The following is a 19217-nucleotide window of genomic DNA, read 5'->3' as shown; positions in this document are numbered from 1 at the left end:
ACGTACGTATCTACACGCACACCCACATACACACACACACACACAAGAATACACAAAATCAATCCTTCGAGCTGCGAGGCACGAAAACGACGAATGATATCCGAAGTTCTAGTCAGATAATAAAAGTTTATAAAAAATATATGGAAAACTACGAGTTTGGAACTTATTTACTTATTTGGGCAAATTCAGTTGGAAGGCCAAATTTTATTTATCACCATTATCAAGAGAAATGCATTTTCTCTAAGATTATCATATACACAGATAACTATCTTTATAATAGATTATATATATATAATCTGTTATATATATATAATGTATACAATATATACACATAAGAGAAGACGGACAAATGCATTGAACATCAATATCGTTCGATATCGACACAACGTCCACATTTAGAACGGAAGATTGAACAATCGATAACATGTAAAAAGTATAAATTCTCAGTCTCTATTATTAACATATATGTATATAAATTATAGTAATTGTTCTTGCAAGGAAGCTTTATATTACTGATCCGCTGATCCGTCGCCTTGTGTTTCACCATTCATCATTTTTATCAAAATATACGTGCATTCTTTCACAGTAACGTGCACTATTCAGTGTTTTCTATTTTCTGTTTCTAAAGTATATTAACTTTGGTAAGACATGTGTTATCTCTGATATGAGATTGTTGTACATATCACATTCGAAAGCCTAAATTCTCAAAAGCACCACTAAATAAGTTAGCGAGACACTCATTTCTGGAAATATTATGGGAAGAAGCTTATATTAGATTAAACAATAAAAAATAACACGAATATCGTAAGATATCGTAAGAAATTGAGAAAAAGAACATCGGCTGTCGTTCATAGCGAAATTACGAGCGACCGTCATATTGCTTAGATATTCAGAAATATTACGCGATTAAGTTTGTTAAGATTAACTTGGAATCTGGTAAACCATCGATCAGATAATGAGAAGAATTGGACATGGACGCAAGGTCGGCTTCGAACAGAGTTAGCTGTAGCTCCTTTCGCGCCTTCTGTACAATATATACCATTAGTGAGACTCCTACTAATATCTGCAAAAGAGAACAGAGATTTTATTACCACTAACTTAACTCGCGAAAGTTAATAAGAACACAATGTACCTGGAAGCAAAAGACTATATAGCCAGTTGCTGCCGTGGACCTATCTTCCAAAACATCCTGCATGGATCTCAGGCTGCTGCCCAAATAAACGTTGACCAGCTGGGCAGGCAGCAAGCCGATCGCGCTCGCTATGTGGTAATGAAAACCACCTATATTACTGACCTAATCACACACAAACATATATATATATATATATATGTACATATTATATAAGCATGTATATGTATATATATTGGTTATATATAAAGATACGATTTGACTTGTGACCGAAATTATTTAATATATGAAATATACATACCGCAAAGATAGTATTCTGAAGACCAAATGGAATTGGCGTTAATCGTGCAAATAGCACAATCTTAAAAGCCTGAGGTCCAGAGATAACACGGAGTATTGCTCTGGCTGTGTCACTCTGCAGAAGAGCGCCTATGGGTAACTTTGTAGAGAGCAAGCCCAGAGTGAAATGAGCTATAGCTATGCCGAGATTGGCAGAGAGTATCACAATCATCATGCCGCGCACCACGCCAAACAAGTAACCGCTGGCGACGATGAGGAACAGATAACCAATTACGATCGGGAACGAGACTACTGTGAACAGAGCTATGAAAATCACTGTGATGATCCAAGCATTCTGATGCTCAATCCAGTAGAGGAGTACTTTGATATAGTCCCTGCAGACGAAGACTATTGCACCAAGAAAGGCCAGAGTCGCAATTGTAATTGCCACATAGCATATCGAGTTTGAGCTGATACAATTGAACGGTATTCCCGAACTCTTGGAAGAACGCATTCCAGTCTCCACGTCATCTATGTTAATAATATCCATGTTTGTTGAGCTTTTCTAACATTCACGATACATCAACGAGTCGTCTCTGGCTTGTGACGTGCTTGAAAGTGAAAATTGATACATGAGATTATAAGAAAATTATAGTTTATTGCTTTGGGCATACGTTTCGTCAAAGATACGATAAAAATATAAGGTTGAATGACCAAGTTGAAAGTGGTTCCTCACCTTTCGATACACACATCAATCAACGATGCGGTTAGCTTTGCGCTTCGGTCCATAATTGCTCGGAACGCGTGCAAGTTTATCTCAATCTGTTTAAACGTGTCACAAAGTCTCACTTCTCAAACGCATTATTCGATGATATGCTGCTCTACAATGAGAAAAGGAATCCAATGAAGGAATTAAAAATGTTACGTACGTAACGTAATTATGCAGGAATGTGCGATTTGATGCAAATGTATTGCTTCATATATGCGTATTAGATTCCCGTTAATCATTAATATTCTTCGCGTTATAAAAAGCGTGATCTGGGACTCCGATTAACTGTCAGTGATGCAGTTGTAAACAGCGATTAGTCGCGACATGAGAGGTTTGTTCTTTTTCTTTGTACTGGCTGCACTGATTCAAAAAGTGTAGACTGAGGGTGCGTTCGGGAAGACGTTAGAGCTATTTAGAGCTATAGATTTCGCCCAATTTGTGAAGGTAGATGATAACGCTAATAATTGCCATCATTAATGATAGCGTCATTAATGATAGCGTTGCATGCTATAATTACACGCTGTAAACGTTATTCCTTCCGTGAACAACCGAAACGCTGTGAACTGTACATTTGTCACTACACATAATTGTCAAACAGTACTGGTAGTGGTACAATTTATTTATTTTACTATCATTTATGTATGTTACGAATCATTGCGTTTAAATAAATCTTCGAGTAATGTTAACTGCAGAGATGTTTAAATTGCGAAAATAACATTATAACGCGGTAATGTAAATGCTACTCTTTGCTGTTCGCGAAGTTCGCTATCGCTATCGCGCTATTAGTTCCACGACAGTTTTACTAGTGTCTGTGTTGGTAGCACTAATAATATCTCTCCGAATCCATCCTAAACGTTCTAATATTTTTTTTAACGCCATGATGTCGACATGGTTATTCTACTGATTATTATTTTCGAAAATACAAGTAAGAAAATATTTTTTCTTCATTTACAATAATATTTTCCAATTCGTCTCTTATTAAACTTTCCTATATTTTCCTGATTTATATTCTTTCAAATTAACCAGTACAGCCAGTATAGAAGAAACGAACAAATGTTAGTTATGGGGATCCCTAGCTGCGTAAACTTCAGAGCGGTCGATCCTTTTTGATAAAGTAATATAATGAATTTTTGAGATTAGTTTATAAAATACTTTCATGTGCATGGCAAAATGGCAGTGTCCTTCTGTGTGAGAAGAATTATATCAACGCGGCAGAGTTTTCTGAAAATACCTAAACGACATGGATACATAGTCTTGTAAGTTCGCTCTCGTGATTCTCTCTCTCTTTCTGTGTAGAGGTTAGGTTCCATTTAAATATATATTTTCTACAATTGATATTTTTACATTTCCTTTATTATTATATGCGAAAGTCTTCGTAGTATTTATATAATTGTTATTATTCCGTAATATCAGCTTCAATTTTAATATATTTTATGCACTATTTGTACTGTGCAAAACTCTAACTTTATTTTTAAATGTTTATTTGCGTATATTTGTCATCTTATATATATCTCTTGCATCAGATTTAGTTATTGTATAATTTGTACGATTTTATATAATTTGTATATTTCTTTACATTATTTTTTTATATTGATATATTTACATACACTATGTTAATTTATAAAACAAAATTTTTTAATTTATAAAGTATTATATATATTTTTTCTACTCATTTATATTTTTCCTTATCTTATGTTATCATCTAATTTCTTTGTCATTGAATTTATGTTCATATGTATACTATATAATTTATATAACTTAAAAATATTTATTCTTTGTGTCAAGATTACCAGAGATAGGCGATGAATCATCTGAGAAGAATCCATTGTTAAAAAATAACAATTTGCCTGAATTTAATACTATTACAATTGAAAAATGTATTGCTGCTATTGGGAGGCAAACTGTAGAATTCGAAGAAAAGATGAAAAGCTTAGCAGAAGTTATAGAATGTAGGTATATAATATCAAGATAAAATAATATATAATTAATTAAAAATAATCAATGATTATTTTACTGGATTATCTACTTATCAATATATTTTATTTCAAAGTTAATAAAAATATTCATTTTAAATATAGTATATTATATATAAAATATCTTTTTTATATTTTTTATGTTAGTAACCAAGTAATAAAAATAATATAATCATATCATTTTAAATAAAAAGAAAATATAATTTCTGTTTAATCTCTAATTTTGATCATTTTTTGTAGCAACAAAAGATCTAGATATATTTAATGATTTACTGCATACAATTGAAGATGCATACTTGTCTTTAGAGACTACATGGGGCATAGCAAAGACTTTATATTTTGGCAATCAAAGTGTGATGCCCACAAAATCTTATGTATTTATTCATGAGCGTGCATCAAGAGCTGCAGTTAGCAAATTTAACAATGCATCATTCTATAGAGTATTTAAGGAAGCCCTGGAGAATAAAGACATAAAATTAACGCACTCCCAGAAACGAGTATTGAGCAAGTATGTACTAGAAGGGACATTAAATGGTTTGCAACTCAAAGGTGAAGACTATGAGCTGTTTGTAGATGATATGGATTATATAGGGCGCAAAGTCAAGGAATATAAGGGAAAATATGAGGTTTGTATCCATAATTATAATGTACCCATAATTATAATATAAAATATATAAATATAGTAATGTTATTTTCAAGTCTACAATGTATATAACTATGTTTTGGAAGAAGTCTAGCAACCATTTTCATTAAAATTGATTTTGTTAGGCTGTTACAAGAGTTTATAGTCTCACGATACAAAATGAAGACGTCATACAAGACTTCCCAGAGGATTTTCTTAAAACCATTGCACTTGATCCCAAGCAGTTTCTCTTAGGCCCATGGAAGATTACCTTAAAACCATACATCATGGAACCGTTTATGGGCATGTATTTTTTATATTTCCGTGAATATGTTAATTGAATGATAGTGCTTTGTCTTGTCTACCACTTGATATTTAATTTCATTTATTAATTCTCCTTGTATCTATAGAGCATTGTCCTGATCGTAAATTGAGGGCGACAATCTGGGATGCCGACGTCACTCGGTGCTCCACGTATCAAGAAAAATCTGTTCAGGCCAGTGTAACTTTGGAAGAAATACGAGGCAGAAGAAACGAGCAAGCGCAGCGTTTAGGATACAAGCATTTCGCGGAGATGAGTATGCAGACGAAAATGGCTGGCAATTTGGAGAATTTGCAGAACGTATTGGAAACTCTTCGAAGTACTGGTAAGATTTTCTTTAGCACTATATTGTCATGAAAGATAAATATATCAATTTTATCATAACAGAAGTACAATACACTTTTTGATAGATAACACTATGATATATTTATTATATCTAACATATCTAACATATTAATCTATTATATCTATTAACAATGAGATATTCTTGATTCTTAATTGACCGATTAATATTTTAATAATAATCGTTTCATATTTTATCGAAGCGCGACCTATACAGGATCGAGAAATTGCAAATTTAACAGACTTTGCGAAGGATAGAGGCTTTACAGATATTATAAGGGTGTGGGATGTGGCATACTGGAGCAGAAAACAATGTCGCTTTTTATATAAGTAAGTAAATCGGTATCAATATAGAGATTCTTTAAAAAAATATTTATAAAAAGTTCTATATCATATAACTTTTAAGTGTCATTTAAATAAGATATTTTATTATATTGATTAAGAAATTTATTTATCACATTAATAATTAGATATTTTATAAAATTGCATGATTTCGAAAAAGATACAATGATACATAATATAATTGTCTTTTTTTCTTATACCTTAAATTTAAATTATGTATAATTATTATGTACAGTACGATAATGTAAATAGTCTTGTTATCGATTATATATATATATATATATATATATATATATTTATATTTATATTTATATATCTTTTCTCCAGCTGTGAAGATAGTGTTTTGAGGCCGTACTTCCCATTGTCAACCGTTTTGTCGGGCTTATTTGAACATATCGAGACGCTTTTCAATGTGAAAATTGTCGAAAATAAAAAGGCAGATATCTGGCATAAGGATGTTCGGTTCTTCGACGTGTTTGACTTGAATGTATCTAGCACTGTTCCTATGGCAAACTTCTATCTGGACCCCTACGCCAGAGGCGAAGATAAGTTTCGCAAGGAGCAGGACTCAGGATGGGTATCCACGATTAAGAGCAAGAGCAAAATTTGCGATAGCAATCCACTAGTTGCTTTGATTTTCAATTTTCCGCCACCGATGGGCGACAAACCCTCGTTGCTCTCTTTCAAGGACGTGCAAATTCTCTTTCAGAAGGTAGGTATCTTATATCTTACTTCTAAAAAGTTATAATTGATAAATTTAGTTTGTATATATATTTAATTGTTAAATATAGTTAATATACTTAATTAATTGGTCGATATTAATGTAATTTCATATTCAGTTCATATTATATCACATAGTAAATATTATATCAAAATTAGGCATTCATATGCTTAATTAATTAACTAATTAAATTTCACGCTTTTTTGAACATTGTAGTTCGGACATGCTCTGCAGCATTTACTAACTACAGTCGAGTATTCGGACATCGCCGGATTATCGTTCGTGGATTGGGATGCGGTATTTATTTGCGACTACTTTATGGAAAATTGGTACGAAATAAAATCATACGAGCATGTAAAATTAACGAATTGATTCGATGCGTCTATGATAAATTATTTCAATGTATATTTTATCTCATGTATTTTCATCGACAGGTTGTATGAGCCGTTTGTGCTACGCAAGATCTCCGAGCATTACGAAACAAAAGAACCATTGCCCATGGAGATTGTTGAGGATATTAAGAAAATGAGATCACATCTCGCCGGCTACAAGCTGTGTAAGGAGCTTTATCTCTCGCAATTGGATCTAGAGTTGCATTCCAGGTAAATATGGAAAATCTTAACTTTAAATTCAATTCGATAATTTAATGAAATACAAAAATGAAACATTTTTGTTTTTAATTTCTGCTAAGCGTAATTCAATTATCCTATACTTTGAACAGATGTGACTCATATTGAATTACAGCTAATTACAAGTGTTTAAATGTTGAAAATATTACAGTGAAACATTTTGGGTACCCATAATGAAAAAATTGTGGCCGAAGTACTTTGCGTTACCACTGGAGAGAAGAGACGTCCATGTCTGCTCTTTCGAGGCCATCTGGAGTGGCAGTTGGGCAGCTGCATATTTTAGGTAAGAAATCTGTTTCCATAAGTTGTCATAAATATTTGCCTTGTGTGGATATAACATTCTCGGGATCGGTATTTAATCTCCGTGCTTCAGTAAGTTTTTTTACCGTTTATCGTTATTAACATTACTGTTACTTATGTGTTTATTTAACGATTATGTGCTTTTTATGATTATGATTAACGTTTATAATGATTGTATTTAAGTACGGTTACGTCGGTTAAAACACTCGAAGGATTGTTAATTTGCAGCAAGACCTGGTCGCAAATGATAGCCGCCGACTTGTACACAGCATTTCAGGAGGTCAAGTTTGACAAGTCAAAGCAACAAGAAATAGGTGCGAGATTTCGCAATACATTCTTGGCTCTAGGTGGCAATTACCCTGCCGCTGAGATTTTCAGGAAATTCAGAGGCAGAGATCCAAGTCCACAGGCATTACTTGATAATTCCGGCTTGACGCGAGTGACAGAGGCCAAATGATGTAACTATATGATTGAATAGATTTTGCCATAATTAGTGGTGCAAAGGAATAATAAATTAGATTCATATAGTAAATTCCGAGATATTGATCGATGTAAAGTCGATTTATATTATGTAATATATAACACAGTATAATGTAATAATATATTATGTAATATATTATGTAATATGTATAATCGATTTGTGTAATATATATTATGTAATGATATAAATCGATTTATATTGAGGACAATTTATATTATGTAATCAATTATATAATTATATGTGTTACCTATAAATACCACATCCACCTGAAACCAAAAATGCTATGATTTTGGTATATACTTTGAATATGCGACGTGTACTTATCGTCGAATTTACGCCAAGATCTAAGAGTGGTTTTATTTTTAGATGTCATTTGTCGATAAACGCGGTTCCTTTATTAACATTGATCAATTCCTATTTTTACGTATGTTAATAATTGAGGCTTTTGCGCTTCCGTTAACTCGTACGATCATCCGCTAGATGATGGTGATATCGCGAATCATTAAATGTAAAAATTATTAACATCAAAAATTATTTGTTTAATCTATTTGGTGTAACATAGAGTTCATTGATCGTAAACTGTGATATCTTACGATAAGTTTCACGGAGAGACAAATGAAAAAAAATTTTGATCTAACGAAATTATCAAGACGCGATTAAAGAGACGAGAGGAAAAAATGCGTATGCGTAACTCGATACTGTGCAAATCAATTTCTCGGAAAGCTATTGGCGTTTGTTTTGCAACTAGAAGATTGCAATTTCTTGAATTATGCGAGACTGTTTTACATGCATAATTCCGAGAAGCTACTTTACGATCTGTTATAATATTGTAATTATTTGCACCGCAGATCGTTTACGAGAGAAACATTTCGAAAGATGATAATTTGACACGGCTGAAAGAATACTCGGTACATTCATCCAGGACATGGTATAGACTTTGCTTTTCGTTCAAAGATGAAATACTTGATTAATGGTCGCAAACAGGCTGGGCTTTTCCGCTCGGATACTCATTATTACACGGCATCAGATGTTCGCGATCCTTTTGCCACCCGTTATATTACGGCGCGGTAGGTAGGTAGGATTATGAGTCACCTTCTCCGTATGAATACTAAATGTCTTGCTGCGTCATTATCAGGCGTCGCATGTGCAAAATTTATTTATGAGATCATTAATCACGCTTATTTATAGTAAAATAGATTTATTTACGATGTCGATGGTTCCTTGCGACATTAATTAAATACAATACGTCTTGTCAATCAAATTCACTCGTTTGCAGTTAGCTAGAACGTGAGATCTCTGAGTATTGTAGAGACAATAAGCGACGCGTGCGCAAGCGAAGATAATATATTTTAATTTCATGCGTTTTATTTACAGGATTTAAAGACAGGATTAAATCACATGCCGAAAATTTTGCGGAAAACAAGAATGAAAAAGTAAAACAGGAACATGTGGATTGAACGAGAATTAAGACAATATTAGCGGAGAGAATTTTCAAAATACGAAATGCCCGAATGGAATTTTTCAGAGAAGAATTCACACTGACGTTGTTTGGATTTCAATCGTATTTCATTGTTATTTCGAATCTAACTTTAACGTCTCATATTCTGCCGTAATATCGATAAGAGTCTGCTTATCAGGTGCGGGTAGATCACGGCAAAAAAGTCGATAGATAATGCTTTCGCGAGGAACAGAAAATAAAATAAAATACTCGCTATTCGCACTTGGAAACACGTCGATATACAATCCGCTGACATCGCTGTCGTTGTTGCAGCGCGTACTTTACGTTGTGTCGCGGGGAACGGAGACGAGGAGAAATGACCGCAACGGTTCTCAGAATGCAACCCTGGCGACAGCAGAGTGCATGTTGCAAATGCGCAACGAGTACACCAGACTGTCTAATCGCGCCGAGAGCGCGAAGGAGATTTCGTCGAATGGAAGGGCCGAGATCGTGCTTCTTCAGGCCTGACAACGCGCGTTCCTCCGCCAGTATCCCGGCATCTCACGCGGTATTATGTCGCCTTGTACCGGGTGTCTCGAAGAGCCACGTTTCCGCTGACGCATTATATCCTCTTACGAGACACTGTACGTTGTTTATGAAATGTATGTTTTTGTGATTCATCGAGAAAATGTAATTACGAAATTACGTAATTATTACATAATTGTGTAAAGAAAATTTATACCTTGGCATGATGGATGTTGCAAATTGTATTTAAGTTACATTTAAGACTTCAATGCGTGTTCAGAGCTTGCTTATTTCAGTGAAGAATATGTCTTCTTTAATACATGTAATAATTTAAAAGTTTTTATTGCATAGAATTGATAAAAAAAGAGAAATTTAAACAGTCGAGAAATTTAAAAGTCGAGAACAGTTATTTACTGTTGTCTTTAAACGTAGTCTATTTACAAACATAGTATTGCGGTTGATAAAAAGAATCAAAGAAATGTGTAAGATTAAAGAAAACGGTTTTCTCCGACAGAGATTTTTCACTACTACTAGTTTCGTATTTAAAATTTCACTTTTCTTCTATTAGACAATGCAATTCATGGACGAATGTTTTGCTTCTATCCTCTCGGTTTCCTATAATTAATTGTATATTTTGGCTTTACAAGACTGTAGAAACTCAGCCATTAGAAAATCAAGATTTTATATCATCACCAGACAGAATATCTTGCAATAATAGCTTTCAAAGAAATAGATTGCAAACTAGATTTTACTAGAGTTTATGTTCAATTTGTTTCACAACTACCATCGATTTGCTTATTCGTGAGAACGGCAGTTTCAACGGCATTTTATCAATCCGCCCCTTCTTATTAGAAAATCGCAGTATGTAATTAGAACGCAAACGCAACTTGTTAATTAAAACTGATATGAAGTTATAATTAAATAGAATATGCTGATAAGCCGCGCGAAGTATGCATTCAATAATATAATCATGTTGAACGCTTAGCGAACGTTAGCTCTTGAATTTGGTTGTTGTATATTTTTAAATTTGATCAAGACTTAAAAATACAAAAGAATCAAATTTAAAAGCTCTCATTGACAGTCTAGCGAATAATACTAGCATTGAGTAGTGTCCATGAGAAATCTGCCGTTCATGATTGGAACGAAATCGTCTGCACGACGCGCGTGCTTTTGCGAAACATCCTCATTGCCTAGGAAGTGTTTAGATTGATTATCTCTCAGTTATACATGTCCGATCTAGTTTTCCGAGAAGAATGCGAAAGTTCGTTTGTTTATTCACAGAGAACAAAGTCACCGGAGCTTGGTTGTCGCGTCGTACGCCGTCTGTAAACACGCGCCGCCGGCCGGCGGCGCGAAGTCGAGCGGCGGCGGAATCGGCCGAAGTGGCGCGAGGCAACAGGCGGCTCGTTTAAAACGGTGGGGGAAGTACGCTGCGCGCGTCAGTGAGTCGCCGGAGGCCGCAGAGTTTGGTATGTCTCAGTACGATATATCGCATCGCGCGGTGTCTCTACGCTCTGTTTCCCTTCATTGTCGCACGACAGGATGAAGAGCAGTTTTGCCGTCACGTGTTCGTTAATACACGTCGTGTCTGTACGACTGACTTCGTGTAAATATTAACCGTACCGGGGAACCTCGTCTCTCGGAAGAAGATACAGCGGGAGTCGGAGCCGTGAAACCGAGAGCAAGAACGAGAGAGAGAGACGGACAGTTGAGACTGACAAGAAGCGAGAGTGAGAGCGAGAGAGAGCAGCAACACTCGCTCGCTGACGTGCTCCGCCAAGTGTTTGGCGTTCCCAGGTAAATGCGCCTTGCAAAGCGCCGTGTTTGATGGCAAACAGCCGATATTATCCTCCCGCCGCCCGGTGGTGAGTGTCGTGGGAGAAAGTGAACTCTGCCCGTGTACGCTTGTCCGAGTATTATTTACCAGCTGCAATATGGCGTCCCGTGTTTTCGCGGAATTTGAATCGCGATCGTCGCGCGCGGAGTTTGAATCGCGAGAGTAAAGTATACGCGCGCCGCCAATAACTTGACACCGTAGTACGAGCATCTCGCACTCCGATTGGCAGCGTGCACGCTGCACGTCCGATTCGACGACAGGTGAATGCTCGATTTCCACAAGTCTCACGCAGCGAAATAACCTATACTTTCTTATCGGAGTTCACGTCCATTCTCGCGCCTTGTCGTGCCGGGCGAGATTCGCCGCATGACGCGGCGGCCTGTCGTGAGTTTTCCGCCACCACCATTATCATCATCATCATCATCATCATCATTACGACGACGACGGCGACGGCGAGTGGCGTTGTCGCGGATGTCGAAAGGCGCAAATCGCGAAATACGATGGCATGTTGGTGCGATGAGTCATCGTGAGAACTGTGTGAACGGTGAATCCGACGTAATCTTGGCGGTAAATCTTGCAGAGCGCGACGCGCAACGTGTGGGACTGCCAACGTGTTAACCGTTAGTCTTTTGACACGACCGAAGTGTCTCGAATTGGCGAAAATCGTCGACCGTCTTTCCTACACTCTTGCTCTTTCTCACTCGCTCACCCGGACGAAAACTTGGCGTCCCGTTGTGAGATTCGAGAGCGTGAAGCGCGCGGCGACCGGTCGACGCTCGGGGACAGTGTTTGTTTGGTTTGTAATGAAGGACGGTCGTTGTTGTCATCGTCGATCGAGGCAGCCGAACCGCACGAGATACAGCAGTGCCGCCGGACTGTGATTAATTAGGCGTATCGTGCGGCACGCGAATAACGGACGGGAAAATGAAAATGTCGGTCGCGTTGCGGATCGTCGTCGCGCTCCCGATACTGTCGGCGATTGGTCACGGCAACGAGCTGAAGGATTATTGCACCAAGTACAAGTTCGGCAATCTACCGGGTGGCTTGGCGTTCACGAAGGAGGTCGTTACCACGGAGTACGCCAACGTGGGTGCGTTCAAGGCCCTTCACTGCTGCCTCAGGGGATACAGGAGCATCGAATGGTGAGTACTTACTATGATCCTTTGCCGATCCATACCGTACACCTTGCGGAACAAAAGTTCGGGCGCTGAGGTGTGATGTCGCGTAACAAACGTAAAACAAATGTAAATGAGAAAATGGTCTGATCTATATAGCAGTAATAAAATAATGAAAGCGTGATTGAAATTCGAATACTAAGGCAGAGGCAGCAGTAAAAAGTAGCGAAAGTACGTGTAATAAAGAGACACATGTATTGAAATTTGTTGAGAATTTTCAAGATAATAAGAAATTTTTGTAGACAAGATATTCTAAAGATTTTTTAACTTGCAAGTTACTTATCTGTTGGTTGGAATTGACTTAAGAGTTGAAACACAATCTAAATTTATAAGTTGCTAAATTCATATTTTGGTTCACACTTGCGTTTTTTCATATTTTTCCAATGAATATTCACGTTTGTTTAGTTTCAGTGAAAATATTGCACCCGAGCTTTTTCCCATTCAGTTGGTGTATAAGATATTGCTTAAAAATTTTGTGTATTTTTACTATTGCTGATATAGAAAAATTCTCGTTTAACATTATGCGTAAAATAATATTGATTACTTATGGTCATTTGATTAAATACGATATTTATAATGAGATTTATGTGGAAACAAGTCGCGCGCACACACACACACACACACACACACACACACACACACACACACATTCTTATATCTCCGAGATTACCTTTCCGGGATTACCAACTTCAATTTTACTTTAGCAATTTTAACCTTGATTTTGTTTTATTCTTTTCAATTCTTATAATATTTCTTACCTACTTAAAAATGTGGGCATTCCCGATTTAATTCCGCTAAAAGAAAAAATATCCTTGCGAATTTTTGTGCGAGAGTTCTTGTCGCGCCGAGAAGTATCTTTTCCTTTGGTGTTTCTTTGGTTCACACTTGCGTTTTTTAATATTTTTCTAATGAATATTCACGTATATTTATTTTTAGTTGAGCTTCTTTTATAGAGAACAAATGCTTTTGCTCATTCTTCAGCTTTCTGTGAGCATTTTGCTTCCCCTTTGTTCGCGTACGACTCGATAGGTGATAAATGCGAATGAAAACGAATCGAGTGCTTTCGGCACAAAGGCCGTCAGCCGAAGCATCCGCATTATGCGAATGACATTTTGCTTTTAGCGCAAAGTATTCGCTTCATACCTGAAGTACCCGTTTGTAGACATCTTTTGTTATCGCTGCTATCGTGCGCGATACATAGCGGTAACCTGTTCACACATACGATATGTTTTACGTATATCGGGTGATGCAAGTTGTTGAAATCCACCTTAGTGCGAGAGTGTCTTTTTCTTAGCCATTTTCAATATTTCATAGACCACAAATCTTATGAATTTTCATGATATCAGATATCAAATATAAGCTTTAGACCAGATTTTTATAAATTTTTATAGATTTTTATATTGAGGGGGATGATTAAAATAAATACAAGAATATAATTTAACACGAAAGTTATTAAACGTTTCATCTTCTCCATCAAAATTTTATTTTCAATTATTAGAATAAATGTTTATATCTTAATAATCAAGTATTGAAATGTAATCTTTTCTGAAGTATAGTTTACAAAAGCAAATGAATGATTTTATCGTGTATTTTTATCGCGGAAATCTTGCGAACATTTTAGTTGTTTACAACTCGAGCATTTATGAAAATCAAATGTAGATGCAAAGGTTGATAGTTACGAATAAGAATTACTTTAGAATCATTCTATAACAAGCATATATGCAAGGGGAGAATGCAGAAGATGAAGGAGTAAAAGATACATTGATGAGATTTCTCGTAAGCCAGTATAAATTCCAATAAGCTCGCGAATTAGCTTTATACTAAAATTCCACATCGGCATCCCTCAGAGCTTCTTGGACTTTCGCAATCTCTAATCCTTACATGCTTCGGACATCGGGACCTTAATTCCTCTCTTTTGAGCTTCTTCTCTTTTTCTCTTTCTCTCCTTCTCCCCTTCTCTCCTGACTCGTTTCTGATACCCTTTAAATTCTCGCTGCTTACCCTCTTCATGCCCCGGTGCGCGTCGTTCTTCTCGCAGCCCTCAGACTTCTGTTACAATCGGATCCTCGTACCTGTGTGGCTCCTTATGTATGTATATATATGTGTGTGTGTGTGTATATATGTGTATATATATATATATATCTCAAGGATCCTCACGCCGCTCTTCGCGTCTTCTGACCTACATTTTTCTCATCGCTCGCGCAATATTTCCCGGCGCGCGCTGAAAGACGGCGCATTAAAGATTTATAAGCTTACGACGCTCGGTACGTGACTTGTAAATCTCCGCGCGCAAAGACGGAAAACGCGGAAACTTCTCCCTCTTTCTCTCTCTCTCTCTCTCTCTCTCTCTTTCTCTCTCTCTCTCTTTCACTCTCTCTCACTCTCTTGATTCGCGAAAAGTTTCGTGAATCCGGATTCCATCGTTTCGACGTTCGCGCAAATCTTTATTTCGTGCTCACGACGCTTTACCCGGATTCCCATCGTGGCAGTTTTACATTAGGAGCTCGTCTAACGCGGAAATATGACGCGCGTATTCCTTTTTCGAGATAAATCGTGAAATAACGTCCGGACGATGGGCAGGGAGAAGGAGAGCGAAATTAAAGCACGTCAGGATCTCCTCTTCTGAAATTTCGTAATTTATCTTCTGAAAAATCTTCCCGCGAAGGAGAGAATATTTTTTTTCTTCCCTGCAATTTTTTGAGGCGAGGTGAAAAGAGGTAAACGGGTTCCGAGGACGCGAAGGGAGGAAAGTTTCGCGGCGAAAGCGCGAATTAGAGTTTGAAGATTTTTATTACGATCTGAGAATGCGAAACTCCCGAGGGCTGAAATTCAGAAACGCCGAATGCAATTTATGACTTAATGCCGCGCGCGAGCACCTCACAATTCGCTCGTATACATTACAGTTTGTGTATTTGTATTAAATTCGTACGTTCTGTATAATGTTCTACACACAATGGGCAGAATTTAATTTTATATAGTATTGAAAGAGAATATCCGAGCTATTATAAGAAAGTATGAGGAATCTCGATTCAAAACACGGAAGTTTTCCCTCGTATCTACAACAATAAATATTTTCGTATTATCTGTTGTTCCCAACGCTCCCAAGGTTCATTAATCAGTTGCGTTAATTATCACCTTCGATATAAATAAACTCGCGCAACGCTAAAATCTCCGTGCCCGAGGAACTAGACGCTTCCCCGTTTAGTTCGAGGGAGAGAGATACCCTCTTTCCGACACACCCGGCTCTATTTTCCTACGAATTACAATGCGCTATCTCCCGAGGGTCGCGACAGTCCTAGTTTAACGCGAATTACAGGACGTCGCGCGGCGGCGGGGAGGGGAGGAGGGTGGGCTAGGGTAGGAGCGCTTGTTTATTCCGCGATAAATCGAGGGGCGCGCTTCACAAAGTGGAATAACGGGAAGCCGCGACGAAGGGTGGGAATAGCGAAGGGCCGGCGGCGCGGCGTGGGCGGCGGCGGCGGGGTAAGACGCGGCGGGTGGTTCGGGCGGCGAGGAGGGTGCGCGCGGAGGGTTGTGACAAGCTTTGGCCGCTGTTTCCTCCACCCCCCCGAGTCGAGTAACCACAAAGCACCGAACAAAGGAATACCACCCGAGGACTTTCTGGAGGATCCTTCGCGCTCTCACGCGGGAACTTTATTATCCCGGGGACAAAGTGGGACTTTACGAGGCCATTGTGCCAAGACGGGCGGGCGTGTGTGTCGGTGCAGTACGCTCTTCCAGGTGTCAAACGGTGCGTTTGTGCCTCGCGTGTTCGCGCGCGAGTGCGCGTCATCCACCGTCAGGAGTACGTATTTTCCTGAAAAGTCACACGGTCGCGAAAATCAACATCGCGTATTGATCGAATTACCCTCGCAATTGCACGACTCCGTTGTCTCCCCGTCGTCGGCACGGCTTTTACGTCGAATTTCGTATTCGCGACGCACGGATGGTCGGGTACTACCGTTAATTATCGAGTCATTAACAGGTTATTTAATTCCACTCTTCTTCGCCGAGAATATGCACGTTCGTTTCCCTCTGTGCCGCGGTATTTCATCCGGTCTTTCGCGTGTCGTGAGATTCTCTCTAGGATTTTTATTTTGATCGTTCGATCCCCTTAAATCGGCAGGTTACTATCGGTTCGGTTCTATTTTGGGCAATTTTGTCAGCTAATATCGGCGTGACATTCTTATAAGTCGAGTAGTCGCTGGATCATTCGATTGACGTTATTATAGGACAGTTTAGTTCTCCCGTCGATGTATCGTCAAGTTATGAGGTTATTATTGGGGATAATCTTTTGCTCGGGATTATTTATTTAAATTCTTTCAAGCAATATTTTATGCTAATCAACATCTGCTGTCTGCTGGCATTTTAATGGCTCCGATCGCTCAAAATACTACCGGCCCGATAGAAGTTCGATAAAAAACCCAGCATAGATATCACCGTGTCGTAACGTAAATTAAGTCTTCCGGGCTTTTCCAATTTTGCGATTTTCCCCTCGCTCCTCCGAATTTCCAGATTATGCCTTTCTTATTCGTTCTCTCTCTCTCTCTCTCTCTCTCTCTCTCTCTCTCTCTCTCTCTCTTCTATTTCATTTCGTCTTCGACCTTTTCTCGTCCCATTCGTGTGATACGTCTCTATCGACCGTGTTCATCTGCAGGTCGGCGATGAACACGCACGAAATTATGCTTAGGCGCGTTCGGATCAGCTCCGATCGGCCCGGATCAAATCGGATAGCGGACGGATAGCCTTGATTAAATTTCACGGAAAAAAACGCAGCCGCGATTCGCCGAACCGCTTTCGTCGACCGCGTCTCTCTGGACCTTTTTCCTTCTTTTCTTTCGCTCGTTTTCTCCTTCTTCTCGTCCGTCTTTCGATTTAATGGCGATCGCGGAGGTCTCGTGAGCATCTGGATGAAAAACCAAGATGACGAGCGTTTCCCGAATCCGTGAGTTTGCTCGGAGCTTGAAACAGCGACTCTTGAAATATGATTAGAGCGTTTTTGAGCGACTCCGAATGCGCGATTTACCGCGCGCCAATGGAAATAGAATGTAATTTCACAAATGGAGTGAGTGGTGCCGTTCTCGCGCAGGACTTTAAGGATTTTGTGGAAGTGGAAGAGATCGACGGAAATTGCGAGGAAATAAGTTAAAACAAGCAAGAGAGAGAAACGTTGATTTTGTGGAATTTGAAGCTGTGATTTAAATAAGCGTAATCTTCCCCTCGGTTAGTCGCAAATATAATTTTTAATAGAAATTTCATTTGGACGCGTTTAGCATAATTTTCGACGAAAGCTCGCTCCCTCTCCTGAAAAATAGAATTTTCGTGAAAGATAGCGAGGGATCTTTTTCTTCCCCTCTCTTCAGGGAGGGGGGGGGATTCGAAAGTTCATAAATATCTTTTAGTTCTACCATATCTCTCTTTCGGGCGACGATAGAGGGTTGTTCAGGCCGAGGCAAGAAGAGGGCCGGTAGACGGGTGTTGGATTTGAAAGGGCTGAATTATGATCGCGAAACACACACGAGGCATTTTTCGCGCAAGCTCGTTAATTGCGCGCGAATGCAATGAACAAAAGGAACGAAACAGAATGCTTTTATGCGATATGGATTTTGCCATTCACCCACCGTTTTTGCCGGCATACTGCGCGCATAAAATTCCGGCAAAACAATCGCCAGAAGTAACAGAAGTCTCTCCCTGTCTCCCTCCTGTTCCTTTATTTTCATAATTTTTTTCTTTTTCTTTTTTGTTTCTTCTCGGTCGAAGCTTTGTTATTTTTTTAAAATCCATACGAGAGGTGTGAGAAAGCTTTCGCGATTGCGGCGATCCATCCGGACCATTTGCTTTTCGCGATTTTCACCTCGACAGATTCTGTTGTGATTTTTCGTTTGTTGCATCACGGGTTCGTAGATTTCGGCAGCGGTTGTCGCGAATATTTAAGTATCTTCTCGATTGTGTGATCTGATTGTGTGAAGTTGATTCGAAGGTGTTTAAAATATAAAGCGAAGTGGCGCGCGCGCGCACACATACAAGCGTGATTCGCGTTCGTGCAAAAATTCGGAAGGTAACTTTCTGTCGGGTTTCTGTTTTTTACACAATTCCAATCTCGTTACGCGCGTTTAATGAAGTCTCAATATATTCAATTTGAATTTCGATGTCCTCGAGTTGAAAAATATATTTTGAATTGGACGTCACAAGTGCCGATATCGTCGTCCGTCTCGCGTATCGATTCCGAAACTATCGGCGCTCTTTCTTTTTGCTTTTCATTCTTCGGTCCAGCATCGCTCGCGTAAATTAATAACGCGCAAATACACAGACGTTGTTCCGCGGTTTATGGCA

At 38.4% G+C, this 19217-nt stretch overlaps 3 protein-coding genes across 3 annotated transcripts in view; 2 read left to right on the top strand and 1 right to left on the bottom strand.

Moving 5' to 3' along the window:
- Positions 1-184: 184 nt before the first annotated feature.
- On the bottom strand, positions 185-2522 carry LOC105182823 (transmembrane protein 64). Its single transcript, XM_011140538.3, has 4 exons — positions 2145-2522; positions 1431-2019; positions 1133-1294; positions 185-1063 (listed from the first exon to the last, which is right to left on the bottom strand). Exons 2-4 carry the CDS (start codon positions 1956-1958, stop codon positions 899-901), a joined length of 855 nt encoding a protein of 284 aa, XP_011138840.1. The 5' UTR covers positions 1959-2019; positions 2145-2522; the 3' UTR covers positions 185-898.
- Positions 2523-3203: 681 nt separating this feature from the next.
- LOC105182830 (probable cytosolic oligopeptidase A) lies at positions 3204-8121 on the top strand. The gene is made up of 11 exons (XM_019841154.2): positions 3204-3433; positions 3963-4126; positions 4391-4776; positions 4919-5075; positions 5183-5419; positions 5640-5766; positions 6106-6490; positions 6716-6828; positions 6934-7101; positions 7280-7411; positions 7657-8121. Exons 1-11 carry the CDS (start codon positions 3348-3350, stop codon positions 7883-7885), a joined length of 2184 nt encoding a protein of 727 aa, XP_019696713.1. The 5' UTR covers positions 3204-3347; the 3' UTR covers positions 7886-8121.
- A 3096-nt stretch (positions 8122-11217) lies between these two features.
- Positions 11218-19217, top strand: part of LOC105182834 (single Ig IL-1-related receptor) — a 196144-nt gene continuing 188144 nt past the window's right edge. Inside the window, exon 1 of the mRNA XM_025301198.1 lies at positions 11218-12851. Within this exon, the coding sequence (XP_025156983.1) occupies positions 12634-12851 (218 nt within the window). The 5' untranslated portion in view covers positions 11218-12633. The remainder of the gene's footprint in view (positions 12852-19217) is intronic.

This window comes from Harpegnathos saltator, unplaced genomic scaffold (assembly GCF_003227715.2).
Source record: "Harpegnathos saltator strain DR-91 unplaced genomic scaffold, Hsal_v8.6 scaffold403, whole genome shotgun sequence".
NCBI lineage: Eukaryota > Metazoa > Arthropoda > Insecta > Hymenoptera > Formicidae > Harpegnathos > Harpegnathos saltator.
Note: the sequence above shows the minus strand (reverse complement) of the source record. Positions and strands in the feature narration are given on the sequence as shown.

What these genes read in the sequence shown, in the direction of transcription:
- LOC105182823 (XM_011140538.3), bottom strand. Translation starts at nt 1,958, where the DNA reads ATGGATATTATTAACATAGATGACGTGGAGACTGGAATGCGTTCTTCC. An exon ending in TTCAGAATACTATCTTTGCG is followed by an intron (nt 1,295 to 1,430) that starts GTATGTATATTT and finishes GTGTGTGATTAG; the next exon opens with GTCAGTAATATAGGTGGTTT. An exon ending in ATATAGTCTTTTGCTTCCAG is followed by an intron (nt 1,064 to 1,132) that starts GTACATTGTGTT and finishes TCTCTTTTGCAG; the next exon opens with ATATTAGTAGGAGTCTCACT.
- LOC105182830 (XM_019841154.2), top strand. Translation starts at nt 3,348, where the DNA reads ATGGCAGTGTCCTTCTGTGTGAGAAGAATTATATCAACGCGGCAGAGT. An exon ending in TGCAAATTCTCTTTCAGAAG is followed by an intron (nt 6,491 to 6,715) that starts GTAGGTATCTTA and finishes TGAACATTGTAG; the next exon opens with TTCGGACATGCTCTGCAGCA. An exon ending in GACTACTTTATGGAAAATTG is followed by an intron (nt 6,829 to 6,933) that starts GTACGAAATAAA and finishes TTTCATCGACAG; the next exon opens with GTTGTATGAGCCGTTTGTGC.